A 25,359-nucleotide genomic window follows, 5' to 3' on the forward strand; every position below is an offset into this window, starting at 1 on the left:
TGTGTCAAAGGCTCGTTGGCTCCGTTGGCAGTGGAAAGTAGGGTTGGTGTCAGTAATCTAGGAGCTCATCTACTCTGTGGGTGTGTGTGTGTGTGTGTGCGCATGTGTGCATGTATGTGTGGTGTGTGTGTGTGTGTGCGCGTGTGTGCATGTATGTGTGGTGTGTGTGTGCATATGTGTGTGCGCGTGCGCGTGTGTGCATGTATGTGTGGTGTGTGTGCACGTGTGTGCATGTATGTGTGGTGTGTGTGCATATGTGTGTGCGTGTATGTGTGTGTGCGCGTGTGTGCATGTATGTGTGGTGTGTGTGTGCATATGTGTGTGCGTGTATGTGTGTGTGCGCGTGTGTGCATGTATGTGTGGTGTGTGTGTGCATATGTGTGTGCGTGTATGTGTGTGTGCATGTATGTGTGGTATGTGTGTGTGCGTGTGTGTGTGTGTGTGTGTGTGTGTACGCACACGTGCCTTCTTCCCTTGCTCTCTGCCTTATGTTTTGAGACAGGGCCTCTTCCTGAATCAGGAACTCATCAACTCTGTAGCCAGAGCTCCAGGAATCCACGTGTTTTCTTTGTAGGTGCTGGGGTCTGAACTCAGATCCACACGCTTGTGTGGCAGACGCTCCACCAGCTAAGCCGTCTCCCCAGCCCCTCCAACGGAGTCATTTTTGAGGGAGCTATAGGAGGAGTGTGTGGCTGTGACTGAATTCCACAGCAGGTGAGCAGAACTGGAGGAGCTGGAGGAGCTGGAGGAGCTGGAGGAGCTGGGGAGGCTCCTTGGCCCCGGTGCTGCTTCACAACCATGGCCCCTGTGAGCTGTCCTGTGTTTCTTGCTCTACCCCTTCCCAGGGTCCCCCAACTCAGGGCCTCTGCCTGGCTAAGTAAGACCTACAGGTCAAGGTTGGGGTAGTTACCTTCCAAATTAGTGTCTCCAGACCCTACACACCCGGGCCTGCCACAGACTTGTGGTCTCTTTTCACTGGAGTCTCGAGGAGGTAGGAGCAGTTTTGTTTTTGAGGCAAAGCCTCCCAAGTCTCATTCTGGCCTGGAACTCACTCTGTAGACCAGGCTAGCCTTAAACTCACAGAGCTCTGCCTGCTTCTGCTGCCAAGTGCTGGAATCACAGCTGGGATCTCCTGGCAGTTTGACTTTCATAGTCGGGTGGGCAAGTTCGTAGCTGGGTGATCACACTCTGAGAATCACTGCCTCAGGACCCTGGCATCCTGAGAGCTCTAGACGTGGGGGAGGGGTGCACTGGGCGCCTCCCTGTGATATTCACCACAGCAGAGCTACTACTGATCAAGTACTAATTTGTCTGCTGGGTGCTGAAAGCAGCCGCTTCTCCCACGTCCCACTTAAGACCCTCCAGGAGGGCCAGTGAGATGGCTCAGTGGGTAAAGATGCTTGCTGCCAAGGCTGAAGACAAGAGACCCACTTCTGGAGAGCTGACCTCTGTCTGACCTTCCACGTGTACATGCTGTGGCATGCACACACCCTGGCACGCTGAGGCATGAGCATGCCTCCTCAAAAAAAAAATATATATAAATTTAAAAAAGAAAGAAAAAAGAGGGGTGACAGAAGTGCATTAAACTGTTTAAAACACCAAACAAAATAAAAAGACCCGTATGGAAGGAAGTTCTGCCAAGATCAGTTCCCAGGCCGTCACCGGCTTCTTCCAAGACACCATAGGACTTCCTAATCCGCTAGTGACCCCTAGCATATGTCCAGTGTCCCTAGAGACATCAGCCTGGAACCATCATTGTTAGAACAGCTTTAGGAGAAAACAATTGCCGGCCTTTCCCCCATAGGTCACTGAAGCCCTGAATGACCAAAGTCATCCAGTTAGTAAGACGGCAACTGGTACGACAGTCCCTCCTTCGGGGACAGTCCTTACCCTTCAAACTGAGCCTGGGCTGGGAACATAGATTTGAGCCCGGCCTGGTAGCCCAGCCTTGTAATCTCCACCTGGAAGCCTGAAGCTGGAAAGCCACAGGTTCAAGGCCTGCCTGGTTGCAGAGCAAGGTCAAGGTCAGCCTGGGCGACTGGACAAGCCCTTATCTAAAAAATAAAGAGTCCAAACCGGGCTGAAAATATAGCTCAGGGGTACAGTGTTTGCTGAGCATACGCAAGACGCTGGCCTCAAGCCCAACAAAACGAAACGGATCTGGGGACATTAGTTGGTAGAGTGTGCTTGTCTAACATTCGTGCTGTTCTCCACAGCTGCCTAGCTGTAGACAGGGGAACACGGGGCCTCTGGAGCTTCCCGCAGGGCCTGCAGCAGTCGGAAGATCAGGAGTTCAAAATCAGCCTGCATTACACAAGTTCAAGGTCGGCCTGGGGTACATAAGACCTTGGTTTTTGTTTTGTTTTGTTTTTGCTTTTTTGAGACAGGGTTTCTGTGTAGCCTTGGCTGTCCTAGAACTCACTCTGTAGACCAGGCTAGCCTTGAACTCACAGAAATCTGCCTGCTTCTGCCTCCCTAGTGCTGGGAGTAAAGCCATGTGCCACCGCCACCTGGTGCAAGACTTTGCTTTGTAACAAACACACACACACACACAGAGAGAGAGAGAGAGAGAGAGAGAGAGAGAGAGAGAGAGAGAGAGAGAGAGACACACAGAGAGAGAGAGAGAGAGAGAGAGAGAGAGAGAGACACACACACAGAGAGAGAGAGAGAGAGAGAGAGAGAGAGAGAGAGAGAGAGAGAGAGAGACTTAAGCTATTCAGTGTCTTCTTCACTTACTAGGGACCAGATGATGTCTTTGAGCAAGTTGGTTCTCCCATCTGCGTTGCTCCCACATCTGCAAAGGGCAAGTGTCAGCCACCGCATCTTACCGTGGCTGTGAGAGTCAGCACCTGGCCTCTCCTAGGCTCTTTGTCGGTGTCAGTTCACTGAATTCTTACAACATTTGTTTTCCAGAAGAAGAAATGGAGGCTAGAGGTTGTAATTTCTAACAACAATACCACCAACAAAACAGAAACACACACACACACACACACACACACACACACACACACACACACACACACACACGAAAATGATGGCAATAGTAAGAGCTTAACCACAGCTGCTTTTGGCAATTCACACAGCAGGGCTCTAGTATGAACTGTCCTGACCCTCTGTTGGCCTTTGGTGCCGGTGAACTGTCACGCTGTCCTCCCTACACGTCGAGATCCTGGGACCTGTGTGCCATCCCTGGTCCTTACAGGACTTAGGTGGGGGAGGTACGGCTGCCTCCAGGGCACCTGCAAGCCGGTCCAGGCTTGCTAAGGAAATAGGCAGGCGGTGGGCGGGGCCGGGAGGGGCTCCCGGAGCGCGTAAAAGCCGGCAGGCTAGAGCTCCGTACTGAGTCGTTCTGAACCGGGGGCTATGGAGCGTCCTCACTTCCCGCTGGCATTAGGCCTGAGCCTGCTCGCATTCTGCCTCCTGACCCTGTCCCCGGATGCCCGCGCCGAGCTGAGGAGTCGCAGGGTCGGAGAACCTCAGAACCTGCCTCCCGATGACCCACGGGTGCAGAAGGCTGCCCAGGCAGCTGTGGCCAGCTACAATATGGGCAGCAACAGCCTCTACTACTTCCGAGACACCAAAATCATCGATTGCAAGTACCAGGTGTGGTGGCTGAGGGTTGTAGGACAGGGTGGCTGTGGAGAGGGAGAAGGACAATTTGGAGAGGGAGCGGGCCAGGGGTCAGGGGAGAGCGGCCTGGCCTGCTACCAAACACAAGGACGCGCTAAAACCAACCATAGCGCCCGTTCCATTCTACAAAACACTGAAAAACAAGACAAAACGGATAAATGGCAAAACCTATGGCAACCAGCATAATCTAAATATCGAAGAAATGGAGGATCCAACCTCCTTTGCCGTAACTAACCTCCCTTCCCTGCCAGATGGAGTGGGAGGGGCCCAGTGTAGGTATCTCGTGCCGTTCTCCACAGCTGCCGAGCTGCAGACAGGCGTGGTGGTGGTGGTGGGGTTTTCCAGCTTCCTGCAGGGCCTAGGGGTCTGCCTCCACCCTAAGTCACACCCAGAAGCCCCCACCTCCACTCCATGTCTGAATACTTAGGCCAGAGGGTTGTATTTGCCTGGGGGAGTGGAAGACTTGAAGAGGAAAAGTAGAGCCTAGGAGAGGCATCCAGGCATCTCTGACCTGCTCTACCTTTGTTCCCAGCTGGTGGCTGGCGTCAAGTACTACCTGACTGTGGACATGGAGAGCACAGAGTGCAGAAAGACCAGATTTTCCGGAGACCACATGGACCTCACCACTTGCCCCTTGGCCGTAGGGGGGCAGCAGGAGGTAAGGACACTCACCCCAGCCCAGCCCTGTGCAGAATCTGAGGTCCTTAGCTTGTCCATCCTGACTAGTCTATCTGGTCAGGCGAAAGTCTGACTGGACCTGTCCTGTCAGGCCTTTGTGTGACTCAGGCCAGGGTGGGGTGCAGGAAGAAGAGACCGGGGCTTTCTCTTGGGGTGGGAGTTGCCTGATAGATCTGGGATCATCTTCTGCCATCCAACTTCATGTTTTGGGGACCACCAATGGTCTGTCCCTGGCTCCTGAAAGACGTGGCAGGCAGAGGGCTGACTGCTGGGGGGGGAGGCTCATGCCAGGCTCACCCTTCCTTGTCCATTGTGCCCCCTCTGCAGAAGCTGCGCTGCAACTTCGAGCTCCTCCAAGTCCCCTGGAGGAACACCACCCAGCTTATCAAACATGACTGCATGCAGGTGTGACCAGCTCCAGGGTGACAGCGGCAAGACTCCCTGGGACAAGCATGGCGGTGGAGGCACCTCAGGGCCATGGGCCACACCTGCTGCAATAAATTTCCAGCTCTGCCTCTTGCACTGCTTTCTCCTGTGTACTTCACTCACGCTGACCCTCACTCTGCTCCCGGTCACTCTCAGAACCCCACAGCCTGACAGGATCCTATGCCCTTACCCCTCAGGGAACCCCAGCTGACCCATCTGAGGCAGTACTGAGGCTGTGGTCCTCAAGTGGGAAGCCCCTCTTTCCAGGCACTTTCAGTGGTCTCCGAGGTAAGGGAGGAGGGAAACAAAGTCACAGAAGAGAGGTGATGATGCCCCGTCCCCACCAGACTAGCTACAGTAGGGACGTCTGTGTGAGCCTGACCGGCATCTCTTCCTGGGTTCATGCTAGGGCTCTGAGGGGAAGGAAGGTGAGAGCCGGGGTCAGGAGGGCTGCAAAGGCTGATGGCCCAGCCCGGTGAGTGTATTAGTATTGCCCTCAAATGGTGAACCAGTAGAGCACCAGACAGAATTATCTCTCATTTCTCTTTAGCAAGGTACGCTGTTGAACTGTAAACACAGGCTTCCCGTCTTTTTTTTTTTTTTTTGACAGGGTTTCTCTGTGTAGCCCTGGCTGTCCTGGAGCTTACTCTGTAGACCAGGCTGGCCTCAAACTCAGAGATCCGCCTGCTTTTGCCTCCTGAGTACTGGGACTAAAGGTGTGCGCCACCACCAGACACCACAATGTATCTGGAATATTTGACTACATCCATATGGGGGGAAATGTCAGGCTCTGAGACTACAGCCCTCTGAGGCCCTGACAGCAGTCCCCAGCTGGCCTTATGGGACATGACTGCGGGAAGGGCCTCCAGGCAGTCTCCAATCTAGTCTCGTTGCCTCCTCTGTGAGCACTCGAAGGGAAGCCCATACTCAACAGTAGTGTAAGGTGTGTGTGGGTGCTCAGCTCCATGGACCCCATGGCATTGGGTTCCCAGGTCACAAATATGCCTCTGCATACTGGTGGCTGGAGGGGACTTCCTTTCTTTCAGAGTTCCCATAGGCAAGAGGCCATGAAGCCAGCACATACCTTTTACATCCACCCCAGAGGTATTTTCTCAAGTGTTTTGCTCTGGGCAAGATTCCTAAAAAACCAAACCAAACCAAACAACAATAACAAAAAACCCAAAAAACCAAAACAAACAAACAAACAAAAACCTCTGAGTCCTGGATCACCAGAGGGAACAAGAGCAAACTTGCTACCCTGGAGGGGTTACTCTCATGGGAGGGACAGGGTCCAGTCAATATCTTGTTGGACTGGAGGAAACAGGTGTTAATCCTTGTTTTTTTTTAAAGATTTATTTATTGTATTTATTGTATATGAGTGCTTTATCTGCAGAAGAGGGCATCAGATAACAGTATAGATGGTTGTGAGTCACCATGTGGATGCTGGGAATTGAACTCAGGACCTCTGGAAGAGCAGGCGGTGCCCTTAACCACTAGCCATCTCTCCAGCCCCAGGTGTTAATTCTTTGCACACTTCTTTGTAGTTGCATTTCTTGTTACACACATGGTCAAGTAGAGGCAATGGGGAGGCGGTCACAGGACCCACTCAGGCAGTCACAGGACCCACTCGGGCGCTGGTACACACCATAGACATTCCCTGAAAATGCGAGCAACAGAGCCTAGAAGCACATAAGCAGAGACAACAGGCAGAAAGCACGTAGCTGGGAAAGCAGGAAGTACCCAGTGATGAATATACAGCACCCCACGCACCCACGCTAGCGCTTGCACATGTCCAAACACTCATTCATCCTGAGGATGGGCCATAGGCACCGGTTGCCTTGGGAGCACGAGGAGGTGCCAGACTCAAGCTGGCATCACGGTTGTGTGTGTGTGTGTGTGTGTGTGTGTGTGTGTGTGTGTGTGTTAACCAGACACCCACTCTTCACTCTTCAATGCCTCCTCCTTTTCTATTTATTTATTATTTTTGAGACAGAGTTTCTCTGTGTAGTCCTGGCTGTCCTGGACTCCCTTTGTAGAACTCACAGAGATCCGCTTGCCTCTGCCTCCCGCGTACCGGGATTAAAGGAGTGCTCCACCATGCCTGGCTACGTCCTCCTTTCCAATGAAGGTCTCACACCTAAGTTGCTCCTGTCTGACCTGCTCCACCCCCTCTCCTCCCAGTGATGACCTCATAAACAGCAGCTGCGACTGAGTGGGACCCTGTCTACTGCCCTCAAAGGCCATATCATGGAGGGAAAGAAGACTCAGTGGGACCTGGGAAGCCTGACACACCAAGGGGCTGGATTTGATAGCAACACAGGGGACAATTTGCAGGCAAGCCTGCCTCCTGCTGGAACCTGACACCCATGGCTGTTCAGTTTGTGCTGTGTAGTCAGTCACTGCTTGGGAGGTTTCCCAAGATCTATGGAGCAGGAGATACCAAGCCTGGAGCCAGTACAGGACGAGCGACAGGAAGGACTGTGCAAGGCCCAAGGAGAGGCAAGGCGAAAGGAAGTCTGCTTGGAGCTTCTCCACCCCTGGAATTGTTGCCCAAATCCCAGATGGCATTTCCTCTGCGTGACGTATTCCTGGGCCTGGGCATGACTAAGCAAGGTTAGGGAAGGAGTGTGCCAAGACTGCATTGCTGCTTGGACCCGACCAGTGGTGAGTGTGGGTGTTGGTCACACTGTCACCCTCCACCTCCCGTTCTGGAGTCCCTCCCGGCTCCACCAAGAGTAAGGTGGTTATAAATGATGGAAGATGGCCAGCCCTTCATGGGGAGACCCTGGGGGCGGAACTGAGCTTCACCTTGATGCAGCACTTAGCACAGACGAGTGTCCCATTGCTAGTCCCACTGTGGACATGGGGGCTGTGGACGTCCTCCTGGGTTCCGGCAGTACATCTACACCCTAAAGCAGGCTGGGCAGAAGCAGCCACTTCCTGTGGGCTTCTCCCAACAGTAACTGGTCCTTGTTAAATGGTTCTGTCCCCATCTGTCAAGAATATAAGAGGCCTCCTCTACCCTTTCACTAAGATGGAAGGTGCCTTTTTATCTCAGGTGGAGGAGGGGTGTCAATGACTTTTAATATCTAGGGCTTGTGGGGCTTTTTTTAAAAAAGATTTAAAAATTTTTATTTATGTGTATATGTGAGCCTCTCTGTGTGGCTTGGGCGTGTGAGTGCCCATGGAAGCCAGAAGAAACTGTCAGATGCTTTCCCACCTGAATTATAGGTTGGTCTAAGCAGCCTGATGTGGGTCCTGGGATCTGAGCTTGAATCCTCTGGGAGAACAGCAAGTGGTATTTTTGGTTTTGTTTTGTTTTTTTTCCAAAACAGTTTCTCTGTGTAGCCCTGGCTGTCCTGGACTCGATTTGTAGACCAGGCTGGTCTTGAACTAATATCAATCTGCCTACCTCTGCCTCCCTGAGTGCTGGGATTAAAGGTGTGTGCCACCATGCCTGGCTGCAGCAAATGGTCTTAACTTCCAAGCCATCACTTCAAGCTCTTGCTCCACTTTTTTTTTTTTAACCTCTGTGTGCTTTAAAATTTTTGTTTTGTTTTGTTTTGTTTTGTTTTGTTTTGTTTTGTTTGAGACAGGGTTTCTCTGTGTAGCTTTGGCTGTCCTAGACTCAGTCTGTAGACCAGGTTGGCCTTGAACTCACAGCAATCTGCCTGCCTCTGCCTCTGGAGTGCTGAGATTAAAGGCATGTGCCACGACACCTGACCTTTTAAATTTTTTATTTTTTCAAGGCAGGGTTTCTCTGTGTAGGCCTGGCTGTCCTGAAACACTATCTGTAGACCAGGCTAGCCTCAAACACAGATCCACTTGCTTCTACCTCTCAAGCATTTGAATTTAAGGTGTGTGTGCCACTACACCTGGCCCTTTTGGTTTTCCAGGGTTTTTTTTTATTTGTTTGGTTTGGTTTTGTTGTTTTTTTGGAGGATTAACTTTTTGGTTTTTTGTTTTATTTCTTTTCTTTTCTTTTTTTTTTTTTCCGAGACAGGGTTTCACTGTGTAGCCTTGCCTGTCCTGAAACTCACTCCGTAGTCCAGGCTCACAAGGATCCACAATGCATCTGCCTCCCAGTGCTGGGACTAAAGGCATGTACCACCATACCCAGTTCCCATTTGGCTTTTTAGTATCCCCACTGGATTGGTACCTTTATGGGGTTCCTGGTAAACCTGTGCTCCTGGGTACTGGGCCTCATGCCTGGAACCTGATGTGATCCTGAAAATTCTGGATGTTTCAGTCTATTCTTTTTTTCTCCTGACTCCAGGCCAGACAGACTTTCGTCCACTAAGATGGTCACATTTGGTCTGCCATCAGCACCCAGGCTCCTCTCCCTGTGCTGCTAATGCCCTGGAGGCTGGGGCTGATAAGGCCAGAGGAGATCAAGAAGAGTCCCTTCCACGTGCAACTCTCACCATATGCCTGTGGCAGACTATCCAACTCCCCACGACCTTTGCTAGCTAGTGAGGACACGGAGCCACCTTGGGTTTTTAAAACTCTGTTGGGACCTCAGTCCATCACGGTTCTGGATAATAATATCAGCAGAGGTAGGGACTTGTCCTGACCACCCAGCTCGGCAGCTTCATAGAGATGCGAGTCCGTACAGTGGTGTTCTTCAGGGTCACTTCCCAAATTCATCTTCTGCAGCCTGTAGGGTCCGATAAGGCACGTGTGAGCGAACCAGGGTCAGCCTTTGCCAGTGCCGTCCCGCTGTTACTCAGGACCGCTTTTGAGTAAAAGCCCTCTCTCACTCTCCTGCCCTCTCCTTCCCAGTTCACCTCAAATGTAGTGTCCACAATTTCATCGATGACAGATGCTTGGGAACGAAACTTCTGTTGATGCTGCTCCACCGCTGCCACCAACTGCAGGTACTGGAAGTGGTTCTCCCGCTGGCTGGATTAGGGCGGAGGCAAGGCCTGGGTTCCCACGGCCCAAACATGCCCCTCCTTTGCCATAACCTAGACCTCTGTCTCCAGTAAGCCTCCTTTTGTAGATTTTACTTTTTTGCTTATTGGTTACTGTGTATATGTGTGTATGTTTGTGTGCACATGTGAGCAGCTGGGTATACATGAGTGTACGGACGTGGAGGCCAGAAGTCAATGTCAGGTATTTTCCTCTACTGTTCTTCACTTTATTTTTTAAGATGGTGTCTGCCACTGAACTGGGAGCTCACTAATTGGCTGGACTGGCTGGACAGCAAGCCATAAGGATCCTTCTGATTTTGGGGGGGATATAGGACCAGACATGTACTGCCTCACCTAGTGTGTTTTGTTTTGTTAATTAATTTTATTTTATGTGCATTGGTGTTTTTAATGTATGTACGTCTGTGTGAGGGTATCAGAACTGAACTTACAGTCGCAAACTGTCATGTGGGTGGTGGAATTGAACCCAGGTCCTTTGAAAGAATAGACAGTGCTCTTAACCAGTGAGCCATCTCTCCAGCCCTGCCTAGTGTTTTACATGTTGGATTCCCAGCACTGACCCTCATGCTTGCACACAGTACACTTTATAGACATGGCCATCGCTTCTATCCCCTAACATTTTTATCTTGAGATGAGTTCCCACTGAACAATTCCCAGACTGGCTTTGAACTTGTGATCCTTCTGTCTCATCCTCTCTCTCTCTCTCTTTGGTTTTTTTGGGCCAGGGTTTCTCTGTGTAACCTTGGCCATCCTGGACTCACTTTGTAGACCAGGCTGGCCTCGAACTCACAGCGATCCGCCTGCCTCTGCCTTCAGAGTGCTGGGATTAAAGGCGTGCGCCGCCGCTGCCTGGCTCATCTAGTTATTTTTATACTCATCTTTGTCCATTCATCTATACAAGCCTCTCCATGGACCTAACTCAATCACCTTCTGATCCAACCATGTGCCCCAGCCATTCACTCATCTGTGCAACCATTGCACACTCACCCTCCACCTACCTGCCCTTCCCTTGATCCGCCCACTCAGTGTAAACAACCATCCGCCACCCAATTATTCACTTACATTCATTACCCACTCACTTGTCCACCCACTGGCTCTTATTCATCCTCTTGCCAAAAACATTGGGAATGGGGAAAGCAAGTGGCTTCAAGGACATTGAGATGAACAAGAAAAAGGTGTCGCCCTTGGACCCAGACAACTGCAACACATTGTAAGTATCAACACAACGCTGACAGCCCTGAATCACAGGAAGTCGCCTGGACTTTATCCAGAGGGGAAAGGAGGATCTAAGATCAGAGCTTATGCTTAGTGGAAGAGTGAAAACTGTGCTGAAAGATGATATTCTCAGTGGGGAGGGCCAGTGTGGCAGAGGTCACAGTAAGATACTCTCAGTGGGGAGGGCCAGTGTGGCAGAGGTCACAGTAAGATACTCTCAGTGGGGAGGGCCAGTGTGGCAGAGGTCACAGTAAGATACTCTCAGTGGGGAGGGCCAGTGTGGCAGAGGTCACAGTAAGATACTCTCAGTGGGGAGGGCCAGTGTGGCAGAGGTCACAGTAAGATACTCTCAGTGGGGAGGGCCAGTGTGGCAGAGGTCACAGTAAGATACTCTCAGTGGGGAGGGCCAGTGTGGCAGAGGTCACGTGGTGACTCAGGTCCTGGACCATGGAGGATGAACAGAAGCGTGACCCAGGAGGTGACAGTAATCGGGATTTAAATCAGTGCTCTCAAACTCTGATCATCTGAGCCTGGCATTGATTCCTAACCAGAAACGTCAGTGTAGATAGAGGCCTGGGAGTAGTAAATGTGTCAGCTTCGGAAAGCATGTGGGCAGAACAAGGCTGTGGCACAGGCAGCAATGGCTGTGGTATGAGGGAAGCTAGCACTAGCCCCATCAGATAGAACTCTGAATGCCAGGCTGCAGACCTTGGATTCTCTCATGTGAACAGAGCCCAGAGGATCTCTCCAGTGTGACCTGTAATGGCTTGGGGGAAGGGGGCACAGGGCTTGGCTTCCACAGAGAACCTCAAGAAAACTAGGCCTAAGAACCAAGTCACCAGAGCCCGTCGCCAAGGACCCTAGTCTTTGGCAAGGATCTTCAGCTAGCCTGGCCAGGGAAGGGATAGGGATGAGGTTTGAACAACTGGTCTTCAGACCTCGCCCAAACAATTCTCCACAGTGACCTTCGACCTTCCAGGTGGCTGCTGAAACCTGTCAGCCTCCAGTGAACGAGCAAAGATTCTGGTAGTGTGGGCCTGTGTGACAGCAACAGAGTATGATTTCTCTCTGGGTCCCTGGCACCATCATGGGGCCTGCATCTGACAAGAGTCAGGAGAAAGAGAGATGCTGAGGGGCGGTGGCGGCCACGCCTTTAATCCCAGCGCTTGGGAGGCAGAGGCTGGAGGATCTCTGAGTTCGAGGCCAAGCTGGTTTACAGATGGAGTTCCAGAACAGAACAGCCAGGGCGACACAGAGCCACCCTGTCTCAGAAAACGGTGGGTGGGTGAGAGAGAGAGAGAGAGAGAGAGAGAGAGAGAGAGAGAGAGAGAGAGAGAGAGAGAAAGCTCTGCTACTGATGCCGTCCAGGCAGTTTACCGTTCCTATGGAAACAAACCTTCCTTACCCCCACACCCACTTCCTTTCACCCAAAATACAGGTAATGTTCTTTGTCCTCCCACCCCCTACCCCTGGCCCCCTTCCATCTTCTCACCTCTCTGTCATGGTGCCAAACATCTTCTCAATGAGCTGCATCTTCAAGGTGCCCACACTCAGCTTGGCCTCAGGGTCTGCATGCAGAGACAGGGCTGTGGTGAGGAGGACGCCCAGGCAAATGACTGGATTTAAGAAGTCAGACGATCAGGCGGTGGGGCGCACACGTTTAATTCCAGCACTCAGGAGGCGGAGGCAGTCTGGTCTACAGAGCTAGTTCCAGGACAGCCAGGGTTATACAGAGAAACCCTATCTTGGAAAAACAAACAACAAACAAACAAAAAAATCCAAACCAAACCAAACCAAAGGGCAACAAAACATGCATACAGAGGGAGAACCTGACCCTGACCACTTGAGTACTGGATCAAGCCATTCCCCAAATTCTTTGTACTCTCAACTTGTTAACTGGAGCTAATTAATTTATCTTTTCACTTAAGGTAAAATAAGTGGGGGATGGGGGGCCTGTTTTGCTGATCTTAGAGCAAGGTTCTGAAACCCAGACTCTAATATTTCTTTCTTTCTTTCTTTTTTTTTTTGTTTGTTTGTTTTTGTTTTTCGAGACAGAGTTTCTCTGTGTAGCCTTGTCTGTCCTGGACTCACTTTGTAGACCAGGCTGGCCTCGAACTCACAGTGATCCACCTGCCTCTGCCTCCCGAATGCTGGGATTAAAGGCGTGCGCCACCACGCCCGGCTACTAATATTTATTTCTTTTTCTTCTCCTCTCTGATAAGATTTTTTTTTTTTTGTTTTTCTTTTTTGTTTCTTGCTGTTTTTGGTTTTTCAAGACAGAGTTTCTCTTTGTAGCCCTGGCTGCCAGCCATGGACTCACTTTGTAGACCAGGTTGGCCTTGAATTTACAGAGATCCGCCTCCCTGTTTCCCAAGTGTAAGGATCAAAGGCTTGTGCCACCACACCCAGTGTAATTTTGTGTGTGTTTGCTTTATTTTTTGCAACAGGGTTTCTCTGTGTAGCCCTGGCTGTCCTGGAACTTACTCTGTAGACCAGGCTAGCCTCGAACCCAGGGATCCACCTGTCTCTACTTCCCAAGTGCTGGGATTAAAGGTGAGCACCACTACCATGCTATGACTTATGCATTTATTTTTTAGTTCTCTGTGTTTTTCCCTGCATATATGTATGTGCACTTACATGTGTGCCTGGTACCCACCCACAGAGGCCAGAAGAGAACATCAGATCCCCTGGAACTCTCCTTCTCTCTCGACAAGAGAGCCAGAACTTGTGATTCTCTCCCACCCCAGTACTGCGATCACAGGTGGGAGTGACTCTGGATGGGTCCACGTGACCCTGTGAGACTCCTAACAGCAGTCTGATGGAAGACCAACTGCTGCAGACTTTGTAAGTTATTTACACAAACAATAGTTTCTACGCTTTGATAGACCATAATATCCGTTTTGCAAGTGAGATCTTTCACAAGCTGATGAATTTAACTGGCTTTTAGAGACTTGTCTAGTGTCCTTTGGACCAACGTTCTCTCTCGTATCTCAGATTCTAAAGCCTGGAAGCAGCCTGGCCACTTGGAGGCGGGATGGATGGGAGGGAGTGACTGGCCAGTACCTTGGTTGAGATCTGTCAGAGAATCGTCCAGCAACTTCTCATGGATCCGGGCAGCTTTCTAGATAAAAGGCCTTCATTCTACCAGGGCTTCTTCCCCGGCCGCGCCCTTGGCAGTGCTTGTCCCCCAATCCCCCCCACCCCACCCCCCACCTCCCCCAATCCCCCCCATCCCCCCCCACATGTATGCTACCTCCATCTTCACTTTCTCTAGGCCTTTGAGCAGCGCCATCTGGAAGCTATCGACCAGGACAGCAATCACCAGACTGCAGAGGGGACAGTGGGATGCTTTCAAAGGGGACACCAGAGAAGAAGCCACATACTGTCCTCTGAGTCTCAGTGTGGCCGTGACTAGAATGAGAGGGCTGGGGTGGGTTAGGGAGAGAAGCCCATGGTGAAGCTGGGAAGATAAGCAGGTGCCTCACTTGAGGAAGATGAAGTACTGGATGACGATGTAAATCATGAGGATGGGGATGATGTACCAGGCCCCTGGGGAAGGAAACCGGTCCATCAGCAGGCATTCCCCCAACTCCCAACATCAGCAGCCCCCATATGGCAGATGTAGCTTACCCATTAGTGTCTGCCCACCATGCCTTGGACCCTGCCCTCCTCTACCCACCCTCAGCCCCTGGGGAAGGGAACCGGTCCATCAGCAGGCATTCCCCCAACTCCCAACTCCAACCCTTTCCAGCAGCTATCAGCAGCCCCCATATAGCAGATGTAGCTTACCCATTAGTGTCTGCCCACCATGCCTTGGGCCCTGCCCTCTACCCACCCTCAGCCCTGTTGTCCATATAGATGAGGGACCAGTCATCCAAGGTGAGCATGGTGAAGAGGGTGAAGAGGGTGGTGAAGATGTTCTGGAAGCGCTTGGGGTCTGATTTCCCGAACAGTGCCCGGAGCACCACAGAGAAGAGGACTGGAAACTGCTCAGGGCCAACCCAAATTCAGATCATCTGCCACTGTGCCCACCTCTCACCAGGTAGCATTCAGACACTCCCCCCCCCCACCCCCCACCCCCACCCCGCAGCCCTGCTTCTCCCCACTCCCATCTGCCCTGGGCCAGCCACCCAGCCTCCACTGCACAGGATACAGAGGCAGGTGAACATAAGGAAGAGGATGGCTGTGATGGACATCAGCGATCCTCTCAGAGTTCCGGTCACTTCGTGGAGGCTGGTCAGGATGCTGTGGGCAGTGACGGAGAGGGCGTCTGAGGTAGTAGGGATGGAAGTGGAGAGCTGCACCCAGTAACCAGACCGGACACTAAAACTATGGGGGCCCCAATTCCCTGGTGACTTGGTCAAGTCCTGACTCTTCCTTGGAAAATAAAGAGGTTGATCCCGCATGGACCCCAGAGAGGCCTATCCCAAGCATGCAAGGGGACACATTCCAATCCACCACCACCCCCAGAAACAGGCCACAGTGGATTCCCTGGACATCCAGGCCCATCTGCCCTTTTCCCTGAGAATCTCCACACCAGGGGGAGCCGTCTCGGCGGTAATGACCTGAGCCTGCGGAGGACTCGGATGGCCCTCAGGGCCCGCATGCTCTTGAAGACCTTGAGGATTCGGAACAGGCTGTGATTGTAGAATGAGTAGGAGAGGGAATTGATCTGGAGGAGCGCAAAGTCCAGAATGGCCATGATCATGATGAAGAAGTCTGAGGGGAGAGTGGTGCTTGAGGTGGGGAGGGGCCCAGCAGCCGTTTAGCACAGCCCCACAGGCTCTCCACAGCCAGCGCCCCATCCCTGACCCTCTTCTGCCCTTACTTCCCCCTCCAAGCAGTTCAACGGCCTCTTCCCCACCCGATCCCTAACCCAGCCACACACCCAGATTGTTCCATGGGTCATAAAAATACTCCAGGCCCAGGGCAATGAGCTTGAGCAAGGCTTCCACGATGTAGATGGCGAGGAAAATGGAGTCCAAGACCATGAAGTACCATTCTGTGGGGGTCACCAGAGGCTTTCTCAGTGACGGTCCCCAGCATCCTGGCCACCTCTACCCATCACTAGAACCTCATGCAGGCTAAACACCCAAGGAATCCCAGATGGGCTTTGGTTTCTTGTTTTTCCTTTTGTTTTTAGGTTTTTTTTTTTTCTGTTGTTTTGAGACAAGAGTCTTACTATGCAGCTCTGACTGGCCTGACACTTGTCATGTAGGCCATAGTGGTCTCAAATTCACGGAGCTCTGCCTGCCTCTCCTTCATCCTGCTGGAATTAAAGGCACGTCCCTGGCCTCCTGGGTGGATGGCTGGGTGACTTAACCACTCAGTTCCTGGGTTTTCTTGTTTGGGAACAATAATATTCTGCTTGGTAGAGTTTTTACGAGCATAAGCGCAGTTAACATGTACTAGACCTGCAGCCTTGAACTAGGGCCGTGTGGTGAATCTTTTCCATCGCCCACCTCTATAGTTGGGCCTCAGGGGTCAGCATTCAGACTTTCCACATTTACCCTTCTGGGACCTTTGAGTAGGAGGGTCTTCTGGCTCTCCTCAGACGCAGGATTCCCAGCACCAGGCCCACGGGAGTAGTCTAGCTACAACAGAGCGCCACCTGATGGCGACATTATGAACAGCGTGGCCTACAGTTACTGAGTTTTCTGCAGGACCTTAGCAATATTTCTACCTCTGGGGACACCAACAAGCTGCCAGGGAGTGAAGATGAAGTGACATAAGTTTCTTGTTTTGGGGGGTGGGGCTGCGTTTTTGTTTTTTGTTTTTTGTTTTTTTTGACAGGGTTTCTGTGTGCAGGCCTGGCTATCCTGGACTAGCTTTTGTAGACTAGGCTGGCCGGCTTCTGCCTTCCGAGTGCTGGGATTAAAGGCGTGCGCCACCATGCCCCGCCAAGTGACATAAGTTTTAAAGATCTCTTGGCACTAGATCAGGCTCATGGGAGTCCCTGGAGCCATATCAATTGTCTTAAGCATAGGGACAGTCTGCCCCCTCCCTGGCCCCGCCCGGCCCCCCCCTCCCCCCACTCTTACCGCCTCGAATCTCTAGCTCAGTGAATGTCTGGGCCACAAGGACGATTGTGTTGAGGCAGACTATGATGAAGATAAAGGTCTCAAAGAACAGGGACTCAGTCAGTGCCAGCATCATTTCCCGGAGACCCCAAATGAGGAAGTTAATTTTGTCTATCATCAATTGGAAAACGTTCCCAGAGTGCAGCTTCCTGTGGCCCCTCTGGGCTCCTGAAAGGGAGTCAGGTTATAGCCATGTAGGTAGTGATGGAGCACTGCAAGGCCAGGCATCCTCCCAGGTCGCCATAATTATCATCCCGTCTCTCGTCCATTCACCGATGTGTCACCGTGCTTGTCCTGTGCTGGCCTTGGAGTCACAGGCCTTATCCCTTCCGCATCAGAGGCCAAGCTCTTTGGGAATTGGCTTGGCAGGTACTAAGCATTCCTGACTCTACAACTGCAGATCTACCCTTGCTCATAAGGAAACTTAAAGGCTTAATTTGTTACCATCCCATCCTCTTGGTGATCTCATCTCTCATTTAAGATCCCGCTAAATTATCCCCGCCCCCTGACTGCTTTCTCTGTTCCTATTCAGTAAGCCACTAACCCCTCTCTGGTTGTTCATGGGACTGTTGCTGTATTTGCGGAACTAGTAGGCACAGAGTCTGGGTAACGGTAACAGTTAAAGTTTCTCCATGCATCCCAGTAAGTTCGTTGGCTTACAAGATTATGTTCTCAGCAGCGGCCTCACAGTTTAGTACGGCAAACGTGTACACAGAATCCCCAGAGGCAAATGTCTTGATGTACAAGATGTCAGGCTCAAAAAAAAAAAAAAAAAAAAAAAAAAAGCCGGGCATGGTGGCGCACTCCTTCAATCCCAGCACTCAGGAGGCAGAGGCAGGTGGATCGCTGTGAGTTCGAGGCCAGCCTGGTCTACAAAGTGAGTCCAGGACAGCCAAGGCTACACAGAGAAACCCTGTCTCGGAAAAACAAACAAACAACCAAAAAAAGATTGTACGCTTTGGACCATGGAAATGCAGTCACTGTCCTGAATTATTCCCTGTATTGCAAGCACCCGGAAAGACTAGGTATCTCAAGCCTCAGTGGTCAAGACATTACCATGAATAAATACTGCAGCGACTGAACAAAGAAACACTGCACGGCCCTCAGAATCCGGTAGTTTAAGGAATAAATGGTAGGACCGGTGAGCAGCAAGAAAGAGTGAATGGCTGACGGGTGCACACACAAGTGAGCACTGAGGTTCCTGGTGTGGGCACCGCCAGTTCCGGGTCTTAACCTAGACCTGCGTGAATCTGAGTGGGGAAGTTGGAATCTGGGATGAGGGCCCAGGGAAGACTCACTTTTGCGCTTATGAATTTGCTCCTCTTCATTCCAAGAGCCTGATTCTTTCGAGTCCTCCTCGGGATAAATTTTGCTGGAAATACGGGAGGTAAAAGATCGAGGTCCGAGGTAGCTTGAGCTTTTGCCTCCCAGACGAGAAGAGGAGGCGCCAAGTGTCGTTTGGGACTTGAATGGGACAGAGAGTTGTGAGGTGCTCTGATAGTTAGGGGCGATATGCTCCCTGTGGTGGGGACGCTCGCCACGTCTGTAGTGGTCTCGGCGGTGAGGACGCTCGCCGTGGCGATGGCTAGGTTGATGGCTGTCATAATAGGCATCATCTTGGGAGGAAGGTCCTTCCTGATAGGGCTCCTCAAGGGAGTGGGTGGGGAGGGTGTCTCCCAAAAAAGACTGCTTTCTGTAGTGAGGCCTCCCAGATGGGGTAGCATGAAGACCATGCGGAGGTTGCCCATGGTGGGAGGCATCCCTGTGGGCGTTTGATGCAATAGAGGTGAAAGAGGACAAAGCCTCACTAGGTCTACGGGGGTGATGTCTGCCTTGTTCACTATGAAGATAGGATTCATCACTGGGCTGAGACCCACCGGGGTGGAGTGAATCAGCCTGGGGCTGGTATGCACGACGGGGCCCACCAGGGTGGAGTGACTCAGCCTGGGGGTGAGGTCCACCACGGGACCCACCACTGGGGTGAGACTCACCCCGGCCGTGAGGTCCACCACGGGACCCACCACGATGGTGAGACTCACCGTGGCCGTGTGGTCCACCACGGGACCCACCGCGGTGCTGAGACTCCCCATGGGGGTGAGGTCCACCACGGGACCCACCACGGTGCTGAGACTCCCCATGGGGGTGAGATCCACCACGGGACCCACCGCGGTGTTGAGACTCACCACGGGGGTGAGATTCACTCGGGGACCCACCGGCTTGTTGAGGGGAATTACTAGGTAATGTGGAGAGGTGGGTCCTGTTCTGTTGAGAGGCCTGGTTGACATGTGAGAGCTCTGGGAGATTCGGGGATCCGTTTTGATGGTAGAAGGCACGATGGTGGGACGTCTGCGGATGGGACGCCCCAGCAGCGTGTTGTAGCTCATGATGGTGGGCTCGAGAGGAGGGTGGCTGAGAATGATGGCTTGCATCCAATCTACCGGGCTCCTGGTGAGATCTGTCCGTCCTCGAAGGTTGAGCCATGTCTGTACTGGAACCCCTGGAACAAAAAGGGCTCAAGGATAGACCCTAAAGGACCTTTCCTGGATCTCCTAAAGCTGAGCTCAATCCAACGACAGCCCCAGCTTCTAGGAAGACCTGAGTATTCTCCTGGAACTCTCGTCTATGATGTCACAGCGTGCTTAGGCTTCATCTTACAAATGACTTTTTTTTTTTTTAAATATCATTCAGAGTCAAGAATTATTGTCAAAAACAAAACAAAAGCAAACCCAAACAAACAAACAAACAAACAAACAAAAAAGATTTACTATTGTGTTAAGCCAGGTGTGGTGGCGCAGGCCTTTAATCCCAGCACTCAGGAGGCAGAGGCAGGCAGATCTTTGTGAGTTCAAGGCCAGCCTGGTCTACAACGTGAGTCCAGGACAGCCAAGGCTACACAGAGAAACCTTGTCTCGAAAAACAAAACAAAACAAAACAAACAAAAGAGAGAGAGAGAGAGAGAGAGAGAGAGAGAGAGAGAGAGAGAAGGGGGGATTGAGAGCTGGAGAGATAGATCGGAGGTTAAGAGCACTGACTCTTCTGGCATGCAGGTGTACATGCAGGCAGAGCAGTGTACAGATAAATAAATCTTAAAAGAAAAAAATGGCTGGGCACGGTGGCACATGCCTTCAATCCTAGCATCTGGGAGGCAGAGGGAGGTGGACCTCTGTGGGTGCGAGGCCAACCTGATCTACAAAGTGAGTCCAGGACAGACAAGGCTACACAGAGAAACCCTGTCTCAAAAAACCAAAAAAAAAAAAAAAAAAAAAAAAAGACTGATTTGTAAAAAATTGTTAGTTTTGTTTCAATTTACACACTTCTTGAAGAGCTAACAACTTCAGCTCTTCAGTTTAACTCCTGCTTTGCTGCATCAGAATCTTCATCCTCTACACTAGACTCAGCAGCTCTTCTATGTTAGTCTTTGTGTTCACAGTCCTAATTTGGGGGGGGGTTGTTTGTTTTTTTGTTTTTTTTTTTCAGAGACAAGGTTTCTCTGTGTAGCCTTGGCTGCCTTATACTTGCTTTGTAGACCAGGCTGGCCTCGAACTCACAACTATCTGCCTGCCTCTGCCTCCCGAGTGCTGGGATTAAAGGTGTCTGCCACCATGCCTGGCTTACAGTATTAATTTTTAATTTAAGCTACATGGGTGTTTAGCCTGTATGTGTTTGTGTACCACATTCCTGCCTGGTGTGGGCAGAGATCAAAGGCAGGTATCAGATTTCCTGAAACTGGGTTTATAGACTCTTGTGAACCACCGTGCGGGTGTTGGGACTCTAGGAGAGCAGTCAGTACTCTCTGCTGCCAAACCTTCTCTAGTTAATGTTAGGGTTTTGTTTTGTTTTGTTTTTGTTAGTTTCTTTTCTTTTCTTTTTTTTTTTTTTTTTGAGACAGGGTTTCTCTGTGTATTGGCTATCCTAGACTTGCTTTGTAGACCAGGCTGGCCTCAAATTCACTGAGATCCACCTGCCTGTGCCTCCCAAGTGCTGGGATTAAAGGTGTGAGCCAACACGCTCCGTATTAGTTTTTATTTATTTATTTTTTTAAGATTTATTTATTTATACAATGTTCTGCCCACATGTGTGCCTGCACGCCAGATGAGGGCACCAGATCTTATTGTAGATGGTTGTGAGCCACCATGTGATTTCTGGGAATTGAACTCAGGACCTCTAGAAGAGCAGCTAGTGCTCTTAACCTTTGAGCCATCTCTCAGCCCAAGACTAACAGTTTTAAAACTTTGAAAGTCCAGCTAATTGGATTTAACATGTTGAGCAAGAGGTATAGTGAAAACATAAAAGCTACACAATTTTACACACTACAAATTCAGAACTATAATTTATGATAGACTTTTTTCATGCCCATGAACAGATAATAGAAATTAAAAACAACTCGGGGCTGAAGAGTTGGCTCAGTGGTTAAGAGCACTGCCTGCTCTTCCAAAGGACCTGGGTTCAATTCCCAGCAACCACATGGCAGCTCACAACTATCTGTAACTCTAAGATCTGACACCCTAACACCAATGCACGTAAGTTAAACTTAAATAAAATATTAAAAAAGAAAAAGAAATTAAAAACAACTCAAAAAACTACTTAAACTTTAATTTCATTTCAAGTCTCCTATAAAACCTGGAGGAAGTCTCCTGCTTAGATCAAACTGGTGACAAGCCCAGGGCTGCCTGAACTCCTAATGATGTGCTCTGAACTCCAGCAAGCCCAGAAGCCTCAGCATGGTGAGTGTAGGGTCACTACCCACAACAGGGAGAAATAGGGGGCTGAGCAGCCGGAGCTAATGTGGTGGGTCTATCCAGGGACTGGGTGGTAAGCAGTGACCAGATGAAGCCACTGGTAAGGTCCTTTTCAGTCCTGGATACTCCTTGGACTCCTTGGCGATGGGCTTTGCACAACTTTCACTATTGGGGGCTGTGTATTTTCAACAGGGACTTGTGTGCAGAAACATCCTGGGCAGGATGCCAAACTCAGATAGTCCTAGTTTCTCAGTTATCTTTCACAGGTGCTGCCTTTAACATTTAGGTGTAAGATCCTTTTAAAATTATGCTATAAAATTAATAAGAACTGTAATGTGCTAACCAGGCAGGCAGCAAGATGCTCCTCCCTTGAAACTACTGCTAGAAGAAAAAAATTAAAGAAGAGTTTTGTCTATTTTACTACATGTTTGTTTCTGATTGGCTTTAAAAGTATAAACTTAGGGGCTGGAGAGATGGCTCAGAGGTTAAGAGCACTGACTGTTCTTCCAAAGGTCATGAATTCAATTCCCAGCAACCACATGTTGGCTCACAACCATCTATAATGAAATCTGTATACATACTAAATAAATCTTTTTAAAAAGTATAAATTTATTGTGTTCTGTATATCTTGGCTATAAATTACTGGATATTGGGTATGGTTGAAAATCTTTAACATCTGTAACAAATAGTTAAGCTTTTAATAAAGGTATTGAAACTGCACCTCTAGCCTATATCTGGGAACTTTTATCTAAGAGTTTATAATTTGCTTACTGACTGTGATGTTTAAAATTTAAGTTCAAGCTGGGCGCACGCCTTTAATCCCAGCACTCGGGAGGCAGAGGAAGGAGGATCACTGTGAGGTCGAGGCCAGCTTGGTCTACAAAGTGAGTCCAGAACAGACAAGGCTACACAGAGAAACCCTGTCTTGAAAAAAACAAAAATAAATAAATAAGTAAATAAAGAAAGAATAAATGAAGGCAGGAAATGTACGGAGGTTGGCAGAGTGCTTGTCTCACACTCAGCACCACATAAACCGAGTATGGTGGCAAACAACTGTCACCTCAACACTCTGGAGGTACCAGGAGGAAGATCAGAAGTTCAAGGTTATTGCTGGCTACACAGAGAAACCCTGTCTCGTAAAACCAAAAAAAAAAAAAAAAAAAAAAAAAAAAAAAAAGATTCAGATTGGCAGACTGCTATATTGCAGATTTTTGTTTTGTTTTGTTTTTTTTGAGACAGGGTTTCTTTGTGTAGCCTTGGCTGTCCTAGACTCCCTTTGTAGACCAGGCTGGCCTCGAACTCACAGCGATCCACCTGCCTCTGCCTCCCGAGTGCTAGGATTAAAGGTGTACGCCACCACGCCAGGCATATATTGCAGATTTTTAAAACTGAATGTTTCTAAAGATACCTTTAAGTTGAAATGTATTAACTTTAGAGATATTCAATTGTTTACACTGAAAAATCTGGCTTTGACGTCTAAAAATTATGGTTACACTCTAAAAAGACTTATTTGTATTAATTATGTTACAGTCAATGCCGATTACGAGTAACTTAAAGGAAATTTCTGTAAATCATAAGTTAAATAGGTAGTATCACTGATGAATTTCTTTTAAGAAAACTATTGGGGCTGGAGAGATGGCTCGGAGGTTAAGGGCACTGACTGCTCCTCCAGAGGTCCTGAGTTCAATTCCCAGCAACCACACAGTGGTTCATAACCATCTATAATGTGATCTGATGCCGTCCTCTGGCTGCAGGTGTATGTACAGCCAGAGCACTGTATACATAATAATAAATAAATATTTAAAAAAGAAAACTGCTGTATTCTATAATGATATGCCATATGGGAGTCAGAAAAGTTTTCAACCCCTATATTTAGAGATCTTGATGCTGAAGTAAAGGAGCTCCAATTTTTTTTTTTTTTTTTTGGTGTTTGGTTTTTGGTTTTTCAAGACAGGGTTTCTCTGTGTAGCCCTGGCTGTCCTGGACTCCCTTTGTAGACCACCTGCCTCTGCCTCCCGAGTGCTGGGGTTAAAGGCATGCACCACCACGCCCGGCAAGGAGCTCCAATTTAATGGTTGTCATTTTATTATTAACTGTTAAAAATAATTGAGAAGTGCAGATTATCATTTGCCTCATGAATGATTGTATTCTTAAAATATCTTTGACTGTGCTTGTGGCCATGAGTGATTGCCAGGATGGGATTTATTTGGCCTCCTTATGTTTGTTTAAATATTGAACAGTGGTAAATAACTAAATGATTACATATAACTGGAGATACAAATTGATGGTCAGCCGTCAGTTAAGAAAGGTTATATTTTGATTACAGTATACTATGTATCAACTCCTTTAAGGTATTGTATGCAATTCTTAAAAATGGTATGTGACTTCTCAAGGTCTTTTTTTGTTTGTTTGGGTTTGGTTTTTTGGTTTTTCCAGACATGCTTTCTCTGTGTAGCCTTGGCTGTCCTGGACTAACTTTGTAGACCAGGCTGGCCTCGGACTCACAGTGATCCACCTGCCTCTGCCTCCTGAGTGCTGGGATTAAAGGCATGAGCTGCTACCGCCACCACCCGGCTGACTTCTCAAGATTTTTTTTTTAAAAAGATTTATTTATTACTTATACAGTGTTCTGCCTGCATGTACACCTGCCCACCAGAAGAGGGCACCAGATCTCATTACAGCTGATTGTGAGCCACCATGTCGTTGCTGGGAATTGAACTCAGGACCTTTGGAAGAGCAGACAGTGTTCTTAACCTCTGAGCCATCTCTCCAGCCCCACTTCTCAAGGTTTTAATGTGCGTACTGGTATTATAGATAGAGATTGTTAAGGAGGAAATCAAAATCATGGCGTGTGTAAAGCAGGATATGCAAATTAATGCAGGGGATAGAATTGCTCAGCTGTTACTGTTTGCTTACATTAAGGACAAAACTGCTGCAGTAGAAAGAACAGGTGCCTTTGGGAGTACAGGAAAACGTGTGTTCTGGCAAACAATGGTATGTATTCACTTACAAGTGGATATTAGCCAATATAGATGTCCTCTGAGAGACTCCACCCTGTGGGGACTGGGACAGATACTAGGAATCATTGCCAGACTCTGGGCAAAGAGCTGTGAGTTGTATGGAAGAGTTGAGAGATGGAGGAGAAGCACAAGGCCCGTGTGGATGGAGGACTTGGCCCAGGTGAAGAACACTAGCAAATATTTGAGATTATGGATGGAAGGTTGCTTGACAGAAATTGTTAGAAGCAGATGGCATGGGATTGGGGCAGGGATCCCATACCTGCCCCACTATGGGAAGTAGTTTAGGGGATTGATCTCTGCCCTGCCCCAGGTTAACTAAGGCTATTTTAAAATATAACAGGTGTCTGTGTCTTCATTGATTGCTACCAGGTTAGAAAATACTGCTGTAATAAGAATTATAGGCCTAATAATAAACATTCTTAAGCCGTACTGGTACTTTAAGCGCAACAGGTATGTAAAGTTAAGAGCTAAGATCACAAACTGTTTAGGGTAATCACAACTTATACTTTTTATTAGGTGCTAGTTCAGTTTTCTAAATTAATCAGTCAATGTAAACAAGTCAGATATGCTAAAAATAGACAATTATTTTGTAGGCAGACACTTATCTGCAGATTATAAGTCATAACAACCAGTCTTATGT

The 25,359-nt window shown here is 49.3% G+C and overlaps 2 protein-coding genes and 1 long non-coding RNA gene across 3 annotated transcripts; 2 read left to right on the plus strand and 1 right to left on the minus strand.

Annotated features, from left to right (window-relative positions):
* Positions 1-3,325: 3,325 nt before the first annotated feature.
* Positions 3,326-4,830, plus strand: CST6 (cystatin E/M). The gene is made up of 3 exons (XM_084770271.1): positions 3,326-3,603; positions 4,163-4,288; positions 4,636-4,830. The coding sequence occupies exons 1-3, from the start codon at positions 3,364-3,366 to the stop codon at positions 4,717-4,719; spliced, it is 450 nt and encodes a 149-aa protein (XP_084626397.1). The 5' UTR covers positions 3,326-3,363; the 3' UTR covers positions 4,720-4,830.
* Positions 4,831-6,929: 2,099 nt separating this feature from the next.
* On the plus strand, positions 6,930-14,709 carry LOC311591973. The gene is made up of 5 exons (XR_014777262.1): positions 6,930-7,398; positions 9,517-9,611; positions 13,328-13,433; positions 13,543-13,724; positions 14,155-14,709. It is a non-coding gene; the product is annotated as an uncharacterized lncRNA (long non-coding RNA).
* On the minus strand, positions 8,358-19,554 carry CATSPER1 (cation channel sperm associated 1). The gene is made up of 12 exons (XM_084771836.1): positions 18,259-19,554; positions 16,922-17,128; positions 15,769-15,882; positions 15,446-15,599; positions 15,034-15,125; positions 14,716-14,859; positions 14,366-14,429; positions 14,134-14,206; positions 13,944-14,001; positions 12,373-12,448; positions 9,522-9,636; positions 8,358-9,391 (listed from the first exon to the last, which is right to left on the minus strand). The coding sequence occupies exons 1-12, from the start codon at positions 19,439-19,441 to the stop codon at positions 9,365-9,367; spliced, it is 2,307 nt and encodes a 768-aa protein (XP_084627962.1). The 5' UTR covers positions 19,442-19,554; the 3' UTR covers positions 8,358-9,364.
* Positions 19,555-25,359: the final 5,805 nt, after the last annotated feature.

The sequence above is a fragment of the Acomys minous genome, assembly GCF_964271855.1.
Source record: "Acomys minous genome assembly, chromosome: 2".
Lineage (NCBI taxonomy): Eukaryota > Metazoa > Chordata > Mammalia > Rodentia > Muridae > Acomys > Acomys minous.

Coding starts and splice junctions, on each gene's coding strand:
- CST6 (XM_084770271.1), top strand. CDS start 3,364: ATGGAGCGTCCTCACTTCCCGCTGGCATTAGGCCTGAGCCTGCTCGCA. Junction 3,604..4,162: donor TCATCGATTGCAAGTACCAG/GTGTGGTGGCTG, acceptor CTTTGTTCCCAG/CTGGTGGCTGGCGTCAAGTA. Junction 4,289..4,635: donor CCGTAGGGGGGCAGCAGGAG/GTAAGGACACTC, acceptor CCCCCTCTGCAG/AAGCTGCGCTGCAACTTCGA.
- CATSPER1 (XM_084771836.1), bottom strand. CDS start 19,441: ATGGCTCAACCTTCGAGGACGGACAGATCTCACCAGGAGCCCGGTAGA. Junction 14,430..14,715: donor TATGGACAACAGGGCTGAGG/GTGGGTAGAGGG, acceptor TTCCTTCCCCAG/GGGCCTGGTACATCATCCCC. Junction 14,002..14,133: donor TAGAGAAAGTGAAGATGGAG/GTAGCATACATG, acceptor CCTTTTATCTAG/AAAGCTGCCCGGATCCATGA.